Source organism: Balearica regulorum, chromosome 1, assembly GCF_011004875.1.
Source record: "Balearica regulorum gibbericeps isolate bBalReg1 chromosome 1, bBalReg1.pri, whole genome shotgun sequence".
Taxonomy (NCBI): Eukaryota; Metazoa; Chordata; class Aves; order Gruiformes; family Gruidae; genus Balearica; species Balearica regulorum.
In genome coordinates this window covers 79,221,078-79,240,405 of record NC_046184.1, presented here as the reverse complement: position 1 = coordinate 79,240,405, position 19,328 = coordinate 79,221,078, and the positions used below count along the sequence as shown (strand labels likewise).

At 38.9% G+C, this 19,328-nt stretch overlaps 1 protein-coding gene across 3 annotated transcripts in view; it reads right to left on the bottom strand.

Annotated features, from left to right (window-relative positions):
- LOC142602812 (uncharacterized) overlaps positions 1 to 19,328 on the bottom strand; it is a 119,281-nt gene that overhangs the window by 68,555 nt on the left and 31,398 nt on the right. For 2 of the 3 annotated variants that reach the window (XR_012836647.1, XM_075760517.1), the window contains exon 3: positions 8,883 to 9,068. Coding sequence is in view for 1 of the 3 variants with exons in the window: in XM_075760517.1 (XP_075616632.1) it covers positions 8,883 to 9,068 (186 nt within the window). In the remaining 2 variants the exon portion in view is untranslated. Of the gene's footprint in view, positions 1 to 8,882; positions 9,069 to 18,278; positions 18,363 to 19,328 lie in introns of those variants that run through there. The other variant, XR_012836648.1, reaches the window with a different exon arrangement.

Here is a 19,328-nt window from a genome sequence, read left to right as displayed (position 1 = left end):
AATCGAAATTGTTTTCTGAGGTTACCACACACTTAATTCAACTTAGCCATAGAGAAATATCATCAAGCCACACCACCAAACACAACCTCACATCCAACTGGTCTTCTCTTGGGAGAACAAAGGCGCTGGAATGCAATGCTTTGGTGCCCCTCTTGAAAGCATAAGTAACAGCAAATTTTACTTATGCTAAGATAAGTAAAAGATTTGGGATTGGTGCAGGCCTTTCTATTTGCAAATGCAATTTTAAGGCTCAATGTAATTGTTGCTAAAAATGAGGTAATAGAAGGGTTCCGGGCTTGCACTATCATGAACCACAGGCTCAATTGTTTGAAGAAGTAAAACTGCATTGATGAACTGGATCAAAGACAAATGAAAAATCAGATATTTCCTCTTGAGGGTAAAACTTTTAGGAGGGTCATACTTTTTCAAGCAGCCCTTACTCTGGTTTCAAGGCATAGAGATCCTGTAGTCAGATTTAATTTGTTATCAAAGCAACAACAAAAAAAGAAGCAGGCACATGAAAACACCAGTGTCAGAAAATGCTCAAAGAAAACCAAACATAGCAGTTCCTATTACCAAGTCAAACACATGACCAATCTTGCTTTTGTTTTAGAAATTAGCTGCAACAGACAACAGAACAGCATTAGTAACAGCTATAACTGTCTACCATCCCCAGGCAGTAAACCTCCTGCAAAACTTCAGAGGCACCACCATTTTTAATTCCTTGCCAACGTACACACTTGCGTGATTGCTGGGATGCCAACCATTTCATGACAGAATCCAAACAGTAAGAATTTTTAAACCAGGGAATACTCAGAGCAATTTATGTCAGTCCCAGCACCTCATTCCAGAGTCTAATATATCACACAACTGTTACAATTAAATCTAATATACACTTAAAATTATTTATTCTTTCATGCTTTTTTGAAATAAATAATTGTTTACTGTGGCCAGTTTACTAAATCTGAATTTTGTGGACACACAATTTCATGGTCCAATAATAGTAGAGAGAACTGAAATTTTAAAAAAAAAGAGCAGAAAGACCAGACACTTGCTTGAACCCAGGTTGTACAAAACCAGTTTTACAGATGTACCTTCGGATTACGTCAGCCATCTTAGTAGCCCTAGACTCATTTGTGATTTGTGGAGCTCTTCCACAGAAAGCTGAGTGGTCAAATGGCACTGATTAATTTAATTTCTAGCTGCCAAATCTTATCTAAGAATGGGAAAAGGACACACTGCACTTTCTTTATACTATTATCCTACAATCAGTATTTGTAGTTGTCCTTGGTTTTAGCTGAGATAGAGTTAATGTTCACAAGATGCTGGGAGGGGACAGAGCCAGGACAGCTGACCCAAACAAGCCCAAGGGGTATGCTGTACCACGACGTCACACTCAGTACATAAGTGGGGGGACTGACCAGGGAGGAGGGGTCGCTGTTCGGGGACAGGCTTGGCATCAGGCTCTGGGCGGTGAGAAAACTGCATTGTGTATCACCTGCTTTGTATATTCTGTTACTAGTACTGTTGTTATTTTCCTCTCCCTTTGCTGTCCCAGTAACCTGTCCTTATCCCAACCCACGAGTTTTACCTTCTTCTTCCGATTCTCCTCCCCATCCCACCGGGGGGAGGAGTGAGCAAGCGGCCGCGTGGTGCTCAGCTGCTGGCTAGGACTAAGCCACAACAGTAGTCAGAGCAGTAGTGCTGCATGAATCTATGAATTTAGAGAAGTCTGTGCACCCATGACCACAGCAGTTCCACATTTACATTAGAAATAACATGCCCTTAAATTTACTTTTCACCAACAGCATGTGCTCTGGAGCCTTCATAGCAGAAGCAGTTCTCTTCCATAAAAAAAGAATTAATTTTAAAAAAACCTCAACAAAATATAAGAATCATATCCTGTATATCTTTAGATTTAATCAAAGAATACCAGATATCACCTGTAAAAGGGCTCCAGTATCTTGAACACAGCACCTTCTCCTATTCTGCTATCAATCTCAAGAATTGCTACTGTCCCCTGATAGGCACATCAGGCTGGAATTGTCCAAAGTCTTCAAAAACATGAGACAAGAGAGACAATTACCTCAAAACTGGTAGGGTTTTACCCAGCATCTAAACCTGGTTTCTTCAAAGGACACCCAAAATGTCCCTCCTCTCAAGCCAGCTGAAGAGAGATATTCTTCTTCATTGAAGGTCCAACAGAAAGGAAAAATTAAAGACAGGCCTCTAAGTAGTTCTACTGGGACAGATTGTCTGAAGCAAATGGTATATAAGAGTGCAAAGATAAGTTTTCTAATCAGACATTACTGTGGCTGCGTTACAGGCTGTCTGGATGCTACAGCCACACTCCAGCCAGCTTGTGGGCTGCCCTGCCAGTGCTAAGGGACTCTCTGAGACCGCCATTTTAGACCTCTAGGAAGCAGTGAAATTCAACTGTGAGTTTGAAAACAGCTTTAATAGTTCACCTGATCTGTGTCCTGGACCAAAAATACCAATGTTGGGATCTGTTTTCATACCTGTTACTTGTTCACAGAGAAGAAAACTCGCCGTATCACTGAGCACGCTTATAAACTACTGGGGCACGGGTGGAGGAAACCTTGGGAGCCATAAGAGAATCATCAGGTGAGAACCTAAACAGTTAATGAAAGTTGTGTGGTCCATTTGACTGCACGTACCTGAGGTCAGTTAGCACTAATGCAGTACTAAGTTCCAGTACACTGAAGAAGAGTAGAAGTCATTCTGAGATACAAGAGAACATACACTACAGCATGTCAAACACCTAACAGAGGAATTCCTCACCACAGAGCCAAGCCCAGAATGACTGTATTTAAAATTGTGGCTACTTCTCAGGGGAGAAGACAGCAGGCACCATTTATTGATTCTCTGAGGTGGGTTTAATTTACTAAAAAAGGCATGCTTCTCAAATCCATTTCCCTGAAAGTATCAAAACCACACTGAAGCCCAAACACTGAGTAACATAATATCTGATACAATAAAAAGACAGAATTATATTAACAGATTCGTCTGGTTCTGATGAAGTGCAATGTCATACCAACATTTCAAATAAGAATACTGGCACCTTTTTCACATCTCCTTTCTACCCTGATTTTGATCACTTTCTGTAGAGAAATCATAGAATCATAGAATGGTTTGGGTTGGAAGGGACCTCAAAGATCATCTAGTTCCAACCCCCCCTGCCAGGGGCAGGGACATCCTCCCCTAGACCAGGTTGCCCAAAGCCCCATCCAACCTGGCCTTGAACACTTCCAGGGAATGGGCAGCCACAACCTCTCTGGGCAACCTGTTCCAGTGCCTCACCACCCTCACGGTGAAGAATTTGTTTCAAACATCTAATCTAAATCGACCCTCCTTCAGCTTAAACCCATTACCCCTTGTCCTGTCACTACACTCCCTCATAAACAGTCCCTCACCATCTTTCCTGTAGGCCCCTTCAGGTACTGGTAAGCCACAATTAGATCTCCCTGGAGCCTTCTCTTCTCCAGGCTGAACAACCCCAACTCTCTCAGCCTGTCCTCATAGGAGAGGTGCTCCAGCCCTCTGATCAGCTTCGTGGCCCTCCTCTGGACTCGCTCCTACAGCTCCATGTCTGTCTTCTACTGGGGACCCCAGAGCTGCATGCAGTACTCCAGGTGGGGTCTCACATATGCACAAACACATACGCATGAAAAAGAAGAACTATGATGTTAACAAATTATACTTCCTAAAAAAGAGACAACTGACTGTCAGTTTTTAATCAGCTTTTTTAGCAGAGACAATTTAAAAAATAAAAAAAAATCTGCAACAGGAGTCAATCTGCCATCCTGCTATTCCAAGACCTGCTCCAACAGGATTAAGTTGAAATACCAACCTGTCTAATTGAGAAATAATATAGATGTCCATGGTGAAAGAACTTTAGGTCCCAAAACACAAGAATGACTCTACCCTTTGGATTTATACAGCTCTGCTTCCACTAGTTACTTGAGGATGCTTTGCCATCAATTGCGTACACAGGTATAAAATGTTATTAGCAATCACCCAAGTAATTTGGTCTCCAGTGTGGCATCTGTCAGGAATAGCCACACGTTGCTAATGCTCTTCTGAACTGTAGTGATAAGGCTGCTGGTGTAAATAAAAATAGAAAGCTTCCACACTGCAACTCTTCAAAATTCAGCACTGAATAATGTATCTGGAGTATGAGATGACTTAATTTTTTTTCCTTCTATGACAACATTTTTAGTAAAACCTCACTGATAAGGTTTAATTTTATTTTTTCTGCTTGTACATATTTAATAGTTTTTAATAACTAGGCCATTCTTATTTCTGACAGTGAAATGAAGAATCTTCTTTTTATTAGAAAGAAGAATTTCTGATGCATTTTGCAAAGCAAGAACACAGAAGACACTTGAGCGTGTGACAGAGGTGTCCTGAATTCTCCTGTTAAAAGCAGCACACCTCTTCCCAGGCAATTTAACAGGTGCTGATTCCAGTCCCAAGCAACACAGGCGTGTGGGCCATCTCTTGTGACTTCAACCTGCTAGACACTGGGTGTCCAGGAGCAGGCACCCACCAGACCTAATGAACAGAAACAACCCTTCCAGCCAGAACAGGTTTTTAAAGTGGGTGGGAAAAATCACCCATCTCATTTCATCACCTACAGAGAAATTATGCTCCTAGTGCTTTAAGTGTAGGAACTATCAACTCATTTTATGTCTATCTGTCTCAAATTTTGCTTTAGCTGGGTATGTAGCTTCCAATGATGAGAATTCATATATGCTAATCATTGTTTGTTTAAAAATTCAGTTTCATTGATTATTAATATAAGCAAGCTATTGGAAGTACTCAAGTAATATTATGAGACTATGAAAATATCTGGTAACCTGTTTGATAATTTGTAAAAATATAATATTTCTGGGAAATAAAGAATATGACTTATACCAAAATAATAAAAACATTATGACTTACCCAAAATACTCTAAAGTAACATTACTGCCTTCCTACCTTTCTCCTGGTTGCCCAGGGAATTTAATTACCTTCTTATGCTACTCCTTGCAAGCTCCTTTTGTTCCTTAAATCTTCAAATAAAGTATCTTTTTTCAATGTTAGCTAGAGCGCAGGCACTTTTTCTTATAGGACCTCTTGCATAGAAATTATGTACAGAGAAAAAGAGCTACATACTGAAGACCACATTTTTTAGAGCCTATCAGGAAAAGGTTTGAATTACAAGGAACTCATCTCACAATTACTTTTCATCTAGAGATTCAATCAGCCAACTGAGTGTCAAACAAAGATTTATATTTGGAGGACTGAAGAGAAAAAGTTTGCAATTAAAGCATGAAGTCCTCAAAATTTAGAAAACACTGAAGGTAAGATGGCCCTCTTTTCATAAAATCGTTGTTGACTGAAATTGCCCTATCACAGTAAGTGTGAATAACATGCTCAGCACCGAAAGCTCATCCCAAATATTTTAAGTTTGGCAATGTTCTAAGGAACTGAAAACAATGCAAATATGAGGCAGCCAGCTTCTCCTACAATTAACTTTCCCCACTTTACTATTATCATTTCAGCTGGATGGAGAAAGTCAATACCTTTCCAATGAATTAATTAACTTGAGGATATGTCTTAATCTTTATGTTATATACTGTATTTCTATTCCAGCATATTCCTTCTCGGGGGAAAAAAAAAAAAAAAAAAAAAAAAGTATTATCAGTCTTTTCCTGTGGACTGGAAAGAAATCCAGACTTGAAAGGCTTGCAAGAGCAATTTAACACGGGAGCAACTGTACTATCCATTTTCTGTATTCATTTCTCACCAGCCAAGACAAGATCTCCTATGTACAAGGGAATCTGCTTTTCACGGGTGGGTCTAAAGCTTTTGGTAGGAAAAGTCCAAATTATTCAATTTTTTGTGAAATTATGAAGAAAATTGCACCTGAGGAAAAGAAGAAAAAAAATAAAACCAAAACCCAACACACAACCAAACCTCTTTCTTCATCTGAACACATGTAAATTAACTTTCAAGAAATGTAACAAGCACCAGGTCAGCCTTTCCCCTCTGCTGGTTTGAGGATTTAAGAACAGCATATTCCCTAGGCCAGAAACTGAGAAATCAGAATAATCAAACCTAATTTGAATCTGTGTTTGCATCTGTTTTCAGAATGCCTCATTTCTCACTTTGCAACAGGTAAAACAAGGCCAGATTTACTGATTTCTCTATTTATATCCGGAGCAATGCAGCATTCAGCTGAGAGTCAACTGCACATATCCAGGACACAGAAAGCATGCAACAGTTCCTCCTCCGTCTGAGAGTATCCTGAGCAAGTATATTTGAAGGAAGGTTTACTGGGCATTAAAAGACTTTTAAGGTATGTTCCACAAAATCCTCCTATGAATACCTAAGTGAGAACCAACAGACTGAGAAAACAGTAAGAAGAATATTAAATGTTAGTTAGCCCATGACACAAAGGTTAGTTTTTCCAAAATAAACTGAAATTACTAAAAAAAAGGTGAAACAAGATAGCAATAACAAGAGAGGCTAGTATTCATTGTAAACATTGAAGCTGTTCTGACTACAAATTTACCTTAATTAACTATTTGTGACAATATTATTGGGCATTATCTGATATTGTTAGCTGGGTTTCTTCCTCAAAAAATGAACTTCAACCTGCAGAGACTTTAACCTTAGCAAGACTTCATACATTAGAGTTCTTGGAATTGACCACTTCTTTAAAAATACATGAGGATCAAGTTTTAGATTTTAATTTAGTCTCTGCTCTTGCAATTTATTCTCAGGTCTAGTCCTAAAGAGATATATGTATTACTAGACTTATGTACATCAGAGGTAGCAATAACAACTCAGTATTTTCTTAATAAGAACAATGACCTCTTAACCAGCCTGATTTTTCCTCTCTCTCCATTTTTTATAAGATGATTCTTATTATGAGCTATTTATGTTTAAATTCAACGTAAAATATACGGACACCCACATCTCAGCTTTTTAACACCACTGGCACATAATTCAAGACATAAACCATGATAAAAATCAGCAAACTGGTAACATTTCATCAATGAAAGTCATTCCTCTATATAATTATTTTAAGGCCTTGAACCTCACAACCCCCCGGTACCCTTCCAGTAGATATGCACAGTCCCAAACATATGTCCCTAGCTGTTGCAGAGATCAATGGGCTTCACAGCCAACAAGTAGACGCTATTTTGGACCAAGCTGTAGGAGGAATCAAATCACAGACTCAAAGAGCCCTTAGAGAAACTGTGTTGCTGGCAACTCTCTTACACATCAGTGACCCTCCAAGGACTGATATTTCAGCTGATCTCAGTAGTCACAGAACTGACACAAAAGACGCACAACTCCTTATGTTAAAAGGTCTGTCACATATAGGGCTTTGATCTCAGACACAGTAAATCCAAAACACTTTTTATATTTATACACACGTATGCATGAACACAGATGTATTCACCCACAAATACGTTTCCTATGTAAAACAAAGTAATATCACCCTATGCCAGGATTCCTATTCAGCTTTATCACGTTCTTGATTTAATCCGTAGTTGGACCACGTAGGCAACAGATCAGTGCAATGGATTCATCAGCAAAGGGTAATTTACACTAGACAGTTCTAGAAATGAGACACTGATGTAATGGTTATATAAGTCTTTGCATGTTTTCATTAATATCTCTGGTGGTCTAGGGTGTGCACAGAATGTGGTACCAGTGTATAGCTATCATTTTTATCTACAGCATTTGGAATGATAACAAAAAAAAAAGTATGCATGCTTTCCTTTATTGTAGATATATAGACGATAGGAGGATAGGGGATAACCAGATTTAAAAAAAATAAAATAAAATCCACATGCTATTGATTCTCCCACATTTACTACCAACTGCTATGTTTTCTACCACAAATTTTCTCTTTGATGTTAACAAGAAAGATGAGACGCAAAGGCTGCAAGAATGCTTATGCCCATTATGTCTTAATTATAAACTTGTCTGACTACAAACAAATGGGAAAAAAAATTGTGTGTATGCCTTGGCCAAATTCCTAAGGCCATAAAGTGAGCATTCCATTATTTGTCACAAGAAGCCTTTTATATTGCCATGAATGTAAACACCTGCAATTTTAAGAACTGCATCTAATACACATTTAGACAAGATTATCTTTGGCATGAATTTTAGTTACATATATATGACCTGAAACAGAAGCAGGAGAAAAAGATTCATGTATATGAGAAAGTACCGATATCCCTTGGAAAATGTTCTGCATATGAAATACTATGACTACAGTCACAGAGAAGGTACCTTGATGACATCCCAACTAACTACACTAAATTGATATAGCAGTAAGGAAATAAACTGGAAGGATTTAGTTCACCAAATGTAAGATAATGGATACCACTACTGAACACAAACCAAAACACTACGAACAAGGAGGCAACATTAATTGTATCCAGTGCAAATATTTCAGCTATTTCTCAGGAGCTAAGCAATCCAAAGTATAGCGATTCATATTTTCCATACTTACTCTAAAACATGTTTTTCATAGTTAAACATTTCTGTACTTTGGCACATATTATAAAAAAATAAAGAAAACATAATAAATGTTTTCATTTTTGAATAGCAAACAATTTATTCATATATCTGTATTTAATCCTGGTAATCAACTTGGGCTTGTTGTTGCTTCTGTTTTCATTATTTGAACAAATATTGCACTGAAATTTTCTTACATGAAATTGCTCCTGTAGACATTTCAGTATAGAGATCAATCCACAAACAGTACCTTCTTCTCTGCCCTAGAATTATACCTTCACGCTTCCTATCAGCTTGTACTTTACAAATAAGTTGGTTTGGGGTTTTTTAAATCTTACCCCAAGTTTCAGAAGAATCTTCTAGGAGCCCTGCAGATGATGTGATAGAAAACTTCGCTTCAGCTACTTTCATCCTGCATTTTGAATGATGGTTCAGATGAGAAAGAGCTTTTCCAGTGTAAAACTGTAATTCTTCTGCTGTAAATTTCACACTCCTTACAGGGAGACTACATCCAGGCTGGTTCACTGAAAAAATAATTTTAAAAAAAGAGGAAATCTTTCATCATGCAGAAACATCTAAATATGTATCATAAATGTCTGTAAGGGTTTTCTTTTTTCTGCTTTTGTAACTCTTGGGCAGAATCATCAATACTAGCTGTAATAGACAGGACGCCCGAATGCTGCATTTAGATCTCAAACATACAAAGAGGTATGTACAAAAGTGCAAGTCTAAAAATCGAAGTTTTACAGAAACATCCATTTTTAAAAATTGGGTCCTGTATCGGAGCGTAGGCAGAGAAGAACAAGACATTTTTAGTGCACGCATTTTAACTTTGCAAGGGCAGCAATTCTCAAACAATTCCCCATACAACAATTTTATTCTTTTTGTGTCCTTTTAATCAACATGCTGCTAGATACTTCTCTATCTTAATCCATTAGCTTCATGATCGCGCTGCACAGAACAACACTCTTTGTCAGGAGACCGCACTGTACCACGAGGAAAAAGCAACAGATCGAGCAGTGTGCACATGTATTTCCAACTGCTCTCTATACAGTGAGACAAACTGTAAAAGAAAAGAAGTTATCTGCATTGTAAAGCAGGACAGCGGTATTGTTTTGAACTGTATGCCGCATGCATTTCAGCGACGTGAAAAGGACAGACACCTGCTTTTTGACTTACAAGTCACGTAGTCTGTAAAATAACAGAGTAAACCTGATCTGGTGAATTGTCCGGTATAGGAGTAACATTAGCGGTTTCTCAGACATCTTGCGGATTATTTATTAAAAAGGTTTTCTAGTATGAAGAGTAACCGTAACAGACAATGGCAGTACCTCACTTTGTAACTGTACAGCCTGTAAATTCACACTAGAGATTTCCTAAGGACACTGTGCAGTGTTCAGGAAGCCGGAGATGGAATCAACATCGCAAGCTTAAATCTAAGACGAAAACTAATTAATGGCTGAAGAATTATCGTGCTTTTTAACCACAGAAGGGCCTCCTCCACGAAGCTCGTCTCTCGGTAAAAATCCGTTCTGCAGTTCGCGAGAGAGGGGCCAAGCCTGGTGTGCTGGGAGAGACTCATCCCCATCTGCAGTGTGTATGTGGAAACTAGTCATCTCGCATGATTCAAATCTTGCGGAGACAGGAATTCCTGTTGCCCTGCTCACACAGATGCTTGTGGACAGCTCAAAGACTCCTTGAGTAGTATTTCAGTAGCTTGACAATTTAATCTTTAGGGGTTAGTAATATTGCAAGGTTTACCTTTCAAAACGCTTGTCCCAGATGGGTTAGATATGTAAATAAAACCCTCCACATATTTAATAAAATTAAATCTATTTTTATATTTGAATTATATGCAATAAAATTAAATACACAAAATATTAAGTTTAACTGTACCCATGTAGAATACACAAACACACAACTTTCTACAGAAACATATATAGTGTTGTATTCAGCAAGCAATTTATATAGTGGCAGGGTGATTAATTTCAATCCATACTTCCAAACATGTGTCTTAGAGCATTAATGCATACTTTGATTACTGTGCCAAGTAGATGAGCACATAATAGCGGCTATCATTTTAGAACTTTACAGATATGGTTCACTATTTGAAAAAACCCTTCTTAGGTGAGCATTTGCTTTACAAAAGCAACAGACTCTTGATCTTATCAACGTTGCTTAATTTTAAAATCAAATCACGAATTTCATGATATTCAGTATTGTTCTTAAAGCCTTGGCTCCTGCAGTTACGCGATTACAAGACACTTAATTTTCCAGACTAAGTATATCCTGAATCCTCCTGTTTTATGCACAAAGTGCGTATCAGCACCTCAAAAAACACCCGGAAAAGTAAAAGAAACTCTACAGCATTTTAACATCTTACAGCATTCAAACTATGTCATGATTTTCAAATCCAGGCTGATATTTTTTCTAAATCAATACCTGAAATTAATAACGTCACAACATTAACCCAGGAATCTGCTCCGAAGGCCAAGGCCAACAGCATCGGCTCCTGGCAGTGCTTCGAGCTGATGGTCAGCAAAAACACCCGTATACCTCGGACAAGCTTGGCGAGAGCGATACGGCTCCCGCGCTGCCGCCAACCCTGCCCTGGCTACAACCGTCACACGGGCCTGCAGGTGAGAGCCGCAGCAATGCGCAGATGGGCCTTGCTGAGCGTTACTGCAATGTAGGTGGATTGTGGAGCAGGATCCCCAGGGCAGTGTGGGGGCTGTGAGAAGAGGCTAAGGGAGCTGAGCTTGCTCAGCCTGGAGACCTGGAGAAGAGGTTGCTTTGGTGACAGCCTTTCCATACCCGGACGAGAGGTTATGGAGAAGTCAGAGCTAGGTTGTTCACAGTGAGGTGTGGTGGGAGAAGAAGAAACAACAGATGTAAGTTGAAATAGGAGAGGTTCAGTCTGGAAATAAGGAAAAACTTTTCCACCATGAGGTCAGCCAAGCAATGAAAGAGGCTGCACGGAGAGGTTGTGCAGAGTCCATGCATGGAGGCTTTCATGACCCAACTGGATGAAGCCCTGAGCAACGCAGTCTGATCTCCCAGCTGACTCTGCCTTAGCAGGAGGTTGGACTAGACACCTCCTGTGGTCCCTTCCAACTGGAAGGATGATCCTACGATCATTCTGTGTTGCTGGTCACTGCTGCCTAACCGGCATGTTTTCTGGAGCTGGTCTCTTCTCAGATTTTATTTGCTCTGTTCACTCCTTAGAGCCCTTACTCTGACACCCTTCAGGCCCTGAAAGAGTGTCTTATCTGACACAAGTGGGTTGGTTTTTTTTCTCAAAGATCCAACTATTCTTTCAGGCACTTGAATCCCAAAGTATTTTAGCAAATACTCTGATATCCATGAGTTGATTCTTGACTGTAATTGTTACTGTCTAAAATGAGTAACCCTCCTACAGTATCAACATACAAAACAGAGAAGGAATGAAATAGCTGTAAAAAATTTTCCTCGTCATGAACAAAATCCAACTAAGTTCAGGACATTTTTCCCTTATCTTCTCAAGAAATATAACCCCATATCTGACCTTGACATATCCTTTCTCATGGGGGTCAAATCAGATGCTAAAACTGCTGGTATAAATATATTTCCGTTATTTTTTTTCTGCATATGTTCTACATTTTCAGCTCCCAAAGAATACTGCTGAGATCAAGAACAGCCCTGTGCAGGCAGACAGCTTCCACACATAACAGAAAATCAAAGCACATGCACAGCAAGACCCATGAAACAGATCTCCACACAGGTACCTGTTTTAATGGCAACTATAACACAGAGAATAAAAACATAAATACAACAATATACAAAGGAACTAGGGAACAACAGTGTTGAGCAACCTAGAACTTCAACCATCTGACATTTGAAAACGTTCATTTGGCTCTTGCATGAGGTCCTGGGTACATTTTGGTACACAGAGTTTATTATTCAAGTCTAAAAATAGTGCAGAGTGAATTCATTGAAAAAACTCAGTGGGAGTAGTAAGAAATACACGGTTATAACAAGCCACCCCAAAGTACTTCTGAACAGAGTTAGCACAAACCTGCTATACTTTTATTAGAAGACCACCTTCCTAAAGCAACTGATTTTCATCAGTTCCTGGAGTGCTTTTGCTTAATTTTTTTTCTTGTCCAGCTGTGCCCTAACTTCATTTTGCTAACATATATAATTTTCCCTAAGCAGAGATCAAGTGGACAAATCAGGTTCCTGTTTCTGGCACCAAGACATTACCAAGCTCCATACGCTATTAGGGAGTTCCAAACTACTGCAAACAAGTCCCCCAAGGCTCACTTAGAAAAAAATATAAAAACACAGGTCTAAGCTTGCCAGAGTGTCTGCCTCTTACATTCATAGAAACCTGCCTCAGAAGAAAAAAAAAAATTAAAAAATAAAGTCTATATTATGTATGAGGTACAGACCATCTGCGGTGGGCTCTGAGAGCCAACGTAAAAGAAGGGAGGGAGGGCGGCGTTCCCAGCTGCATTCGCAGTCAGCGAAGAGCCTGAGACTGAGAAGCTGCTTGTGAGTAGGAAAGAGATGGTGGGTTAGGATGAAAAAGGATGTACAAGACCTGTCCTTGTAAAGGGCGGGGGGAAAAAAGTAGTTACATATCTAGTGTGTGTCAGGGTTATATGGAGAAGATCAACAACAACAAAGAAAACATGGTGAAAACAAAAAGATCAGCCCATAAAAAAGTTTTCTAGAAGATATCTCTCCCTGTCACTGTGGTGGAAGGAGCATACAGAAGGTAAGAAGGAATGGTAATATTATTACTCTGGTTGTAATATAGATCTCTGAACTCCTGGTGACATGGGAAGTAAGAATGGCAATGGCAGTAAACTGGTAGCAACGAAAAATTTGGGGAGGCTTTCTTTTTTACTCTTCCAAGAATTAAACACATCTTTCCAGATTAGTCTCATAAATTTTCTTAATTCTCTCAACACCTCTTTTCACTACTGCCACTACACATACCCGTATTAGCTATTTACTATTACGCATGCCATACAGCTCATTAATGCTTCATTTCTGAAAAGGAAAAAAATAACCTTGCTTTTTAATTTTAACCTCTGAAACTTGAGTTACATTTAAGCCACCCACCAAAAAAAAAAAAACCATGAGAACATTTTCTAACTTCTAGCAGCCTGCTATGCATTTATGTGTTTGCAGTTCAATAAACAGGAGACAGTTACATTAGCTGTAAATGAACTGTGACTAGGTAAATATGAGTAAACCTTTCGAAGTGACTGTTCCTGATTCTTTCAGGAAGCAAATCTACTTACATCTCTACTCAAGCCAAAATCATCACAAGTATTTGTCCTGTTTTGCAAAAAATTGCTGGCTTTTTAAACACTACAAATTAAACCCTGGTTTCACTGATATCCCTTGCTAAAACTCCACTGCTCGCTCTGAGGCCAGGATTTCACCTGGAATTTGAGTCTAGATCCTGTAAATACTTACCCTTGATGGAAGGGACACTGACATTTGAGCTCTGGTGAATCTTGCCGTCACACACTGAAGTCACTTTTCCCAGCGGTCTGCTCCACCTAGCTGCTGGAGATTACGGCTCTCCGTGCTGAATCAGCAAACACAGACCTAAGGCATGCTCCGGCAGCTTAGCAGAAAGCGATGCATTTCGAATCTGTGGGTTTTGCAATGAAGCAGCTAAGGTGTGGGCACACGTTCCCTTCTGCAAATTCTGCTGAGGAAGCACTAATCCCCAGTAAAAGGGTGGAGCAGGGAGTTTGGGGCAGTAGCAACTAAAACCACTTCAAGGAGGTTTGCCAGAGCTTGTCTGTCAGCGCTCGAGTTTTACTCCCGTAAAGAATCCTATCCACTTCAAAGGGACTGCGTGCACCAATGCAATTAGTGACATCCAGGCTTGCAGAGAAGACTGAAGCCTAATTAAAATATGTATTTTTTTAAATGTGCACTTTCACTTTGCTAAAGTACTACAAATACTGGGAGAAATAGTGCAAGACGATTGTGATTAAATTTGCCTCTTTATTTAAAAGTAGGTCAATTTTGCACATATATGCCAATATCCATAGAAAACTTACTACGTGTACCCCTGCAAATCTATGCTAATCTGTATAGGCTAGCATAAATCAAGACAAGCCCTTGCTATAAACGTGCCTTTTTATCCATGTATCTAGGAATACGCTTATGCCTAAGCAGGGAATTTTAAGTTGTTTCCCAGACTGTTCCTGTATCCAACTGCAACCTGTTTATTTTGACCTCAGTTCTGAGAAACTGTTGATGCCACGGTAGAAATATGCTGTGTGTTCCAACAGGCAACAAACAGTCCTAATGACAGAATACTCCATCTGTGCTGCCAGAGCGTACAGCCTCAGTCTATAGCTCGTATATGCTCTAGCTGAGCGCGAGTCCTCGAAACGCAGAGAGAGCAGGAACGTAACCTGCGCTGCAGCTTGTATTGCAAGGTACGTTCTGACGCGACAAAAACTACCCAAAACAGGCCTCTGTAGAGGGGCCAAAGTCAGCCAGTTTACATCAGCACAATCCAAATGCACCAGCAGCACTTTTATTCTACTCTCCCTGTTCTGATTTTATTAAGTACAGGCTGTTTAGGGTTTTTAAATGTTTTGAAACTACAAAGTAAAGAAAGCTGACTTAAAAATTGTCCAGTGCTATCAAAAGGTAAGAGTTAAAGTGTGCAGAACATATGGCATTATTTACAGCAGGCTAACACGCTGAATTCAAGGGAGTTTTCTGTCAACCTCATACTCTGGAAAAGGTATATTACAGAAAAATGCATGTGGGGATCCTTTAATTTTCCTTGCATCTTCTCTTCTTATACGATGCAGCTGTGGAGCAACACCCACTGGTATTGGTAGCATGAAACGGCGATCCTTTCCTTTTACCAAGGTCTGGTACCAATTACCATGGATTTAGAGGCACTATATAAAAGACAGTGCTGATTTGTTTCTAAATTTGTATCTTGATTAAACTGTCAGGCTATAGCACAAAAGCAGAGCTTACCTGACTTTAAAATGCTACTACAATAAATTATCCAAGAAGTGCCGTACCATTTGAAAATGTTTATAAATGGATCAATACGATGCTTTATGTTTAGATTTTAAATTTTGGTCATGCCAAATCAAATGGAATAGAAGCAGCATTTTATATTCAAACCGTAAACTCAGTATGTTCCAAATAAATACTGTATGTGAGAGGAGACTGTGAAGCAGGTTTTTAAAAATCAGCAAGTTGGCCAAGAGAGTAACAACCGCATTATTATTTTCAAAATTATTTTTAACTGTGTTTTGGTACACAAAAAAGCAGATATGAAAGGCCAAAACTCATATTCTCAGGAACACAGATGTAAATGTCCATGGGTCAAAATAGTGTTTATCAGCATCTACCCCTGTAAACTGAGCAGAATTTGGTCTCACCCTGATAAAGCCAAGTCGTTTCCCCCAGAATAGCTCCAATGATACTGAATATATTTTAACTATCTAGAATTTCAACATCTAGGATTAGTGCTGTAAACATACGTAGTGATTGTGGTCTAATGAAGAAAAAGTCAACATAAACATGGTGAAGCAAAAGCGAGATCAGCCATGTAGAACTTCCAAAAAGTAGTTTAGGAATTAAACTACTGTTATTAAAGCTACTGTTACTAAACTATGGTTATTAGAGCTTTAGCAGTATACTGAACCATTCTGTATAATGCAAGCATTATCAAAAAATTAGAGATTTGTTTTCAATCATGATTACAAGCCATCCATTTTCCTAAAGCTTCTGCTTTTTTTGCCAATGTTCTTGTATGTCCTAATACAATTTTTCTACTTACTTTTACATGGTATCCATGAAAAAAATAGCTATTCTAAATTAATTCATTAGCATGCACCCTTCTAGAGACGGAATACATGATAAAAGTATAACACAGTGAAGTTCAGGCATATTTTTATACCCTCAAAAGAGGGTAATTGATCCTCCCCTCCCCAGTTTCAAATGTGGAACTTGGCTGCTATGGGTTCTTTCCCACACAAATCAAGCCTTAGCTCTTTTGAATTGAAACAATATGGGATGATTATTGTGGGAAATTTTTTACTGTTACTGTAATTTAAAACTTTCTGTACCCAATTTTGCATTTTCTATAAATCAAAAACCCATTTCACTTAGGGCTACAATTAAACAGAGGAAATCAAAGACTAACTTCTAAGCAAGTCTTGCTATTAATCATAGGATGAACTAGTAGTACAACTACTTTTACTGCAGTTTCTTTCTGCCTGAGAACTACATTTTAATCTAAAGCTTCAGCTCTTTAGAAGAGACTGTGTCACAGATGAGACAAATTAAATAAAGGTATACTAAATGGTATAGCATTGCATGCTATTTAAGCTAGAAGAAAAAAACCCAAAGCATACCGACTTCTGCAGTAACTCCAAAAAAATCCCTAGCTACAATACAATCAATCACGGTTATTTATAGCTGCCTCTCTCACCTTTTGACACAACAGAAGCCTGCTAGAAAGTACAGCGCTGGCAATGTTTGCACTAACGCAATGCTACTACAGAGACAACTACTCAGGGTCTGATGCTGCAATTACAGAAGGTATCATGCTTTTTCTTTCACCAGAAGCAGCCATGGAGTCATGTCGTCTGCTTTACGGATCTGAACTGAAATATATCTTTTTCTCCTTTTTAAACAATAATTTACAACAGCAATTCATTTCAACATCAAAATTTAGATTTAAAATATGACACGCACGCACAAAATTAAAATACTAGTGAAAAATGAAACTGTGGAATAGGTAAACTTAGGGCTTCTGTTTTTTCAAATTGGAAGTCAAAATGATGCATCTTTATTTCCTAAAAAGAAAAAATGCATCTTGATTGCTAAACAAAATGAAATACGAACTCTTAAATCAACAGAAAGACGTGTTTCACCCAGCTGTCTTGATTTTTTTTTCCCTGTCTCTGTTTCTCAAATTTTTTTTTTAATGTTGTTACTGTTTTGCAGTGCCCAGATATGTTTAGAGAGAGGTTTAATGCCTCACAGTGTTACTCTTTGCCAAATTCTTACAGAGGTACAAGTCACTGCATCATTTGCAGCAGCACATCCACAGTAAGCATTAGCAATAATAGTAACTTATTCATAAAATATACACTCAAAATAAAAATTGTCTTCCAGTTAAATACAGTCTGTAATGTGTATATTCCATGCTAAAGAGGAACCTTTTACTGATTGTGAAGTAAAATTAAAATTTATCTTGTAAAAAATCCCAATTTTTTTTTAAATTAGACACAAAGAAAAATAGCTGTGAAGAGTTTTGGGAGTTATTGGAAGGGCTTCTTACAAAAACAAAACAAAAATCTTCCCAGTGCTGACTTACTATTCAAATACTATGTTTCAATAAAACACCAATAGCAAAGTTTTCACCTCTGAGAAGAATTAGATTTTTAAAAGTAAATGACTTACTGAGACTACAGCTTGAAACATTGTTCTACTATTGATTTTCTTCCTAGGAAGATTTCTAATGTACTTGCAGATCTCATTATCTCTGACAATGAACTCCTGGAGCAATCAACACCTCTGTTGCTCAAAAAGTACATTCCAAACATGTCAGTTTGTCTGTGACACAATGAGTTCCCAGGTTTTTGCTTCAGTCTGCTGAAACTTGGTCATCATTTTGAGCATATCATCTACTGAGTTGAAGGAAAGGGGAACTTCTCATTTTGTCTTCCCGACACTGACTACACAGGAGGCGCACAAGCCAAAACAATTCCTGAAACCACAGCCTTGCCTACAAGTAATTTTGGAAAGATTGGATGTGAATTGACCTAAAGAGTAAAGGAAGAAAAAAGGGATGAAACCCCAAAAATCAAACACAGAAGTTTTGAAATCTTGTGCAAACGCCATGAAAAAAACTAGAGCTAAACTCCATTTAGATGGTTACAAACCCTGCCCAACTTAACAGTCCAAACTAGAATATTTGGCCCTTTTTCTCCTCAGGTTTATCACACTCATTTCTCCCATTTGATCTCAAATGATACTGTAAACTGAAAAGGGAAATTGCCTACCCTGGCTAGCTTATAACCCTTGGTGCTCAGGATGCCTACATACAGCTTGGACTGCAAGTGTTCTCACACTGCAGGTAATGAGAATATAAGATGACACTCAGGAGCCAGCTGGAGACACCTAAATGCAAGCACTAGGGTGTACTCAGAGCCTGGCAGCGCTCACCCAAAGATTTTCAGCGCCATTAATAATCAGGTGATAAAGCACTCATATTGGGCAGAGGATTACTAGGAAACATTTTAGAAAACTCTGGGTGCAGGTCTCTGGTATTTTCATTTTTGGTTCAAAGCACTGGTTTTCACACAGCCTTCACCAGCTGCAGATGAGAGGAGAAGGGACGCTGTGGTAGGAGGGGGAGAGGACATGGAAGCAACACAGTCTGGGGCTACGAGTGGGTGCAAAATTAAGTCCTATGCATAAGCATCTGAGGATTTGATTGTCACACATACACTTATTAAAAATGTAGGGGGAAAAAAAAGTAACCATTTTTACTGTATTCACTAAAACATAGTTGGCCTTCTGCAGTAACTGAAGCAGTACAGCTTTAGCTGGCTTGAAGCTGTCCACATGGTGGAACCAGTGTGGCTCTCTGCATTTAGTCAAATCCTCAACTGCTTCCCAAGTCTGTGCATCACGTGTGTGTCTGGGGCACTCTCCAGTGTAGCTGTGCCCTTGATGAGAATGAAAGTTGTAGACAGGGTGACTGAGAAAGCCTGCTCACTTGAGCT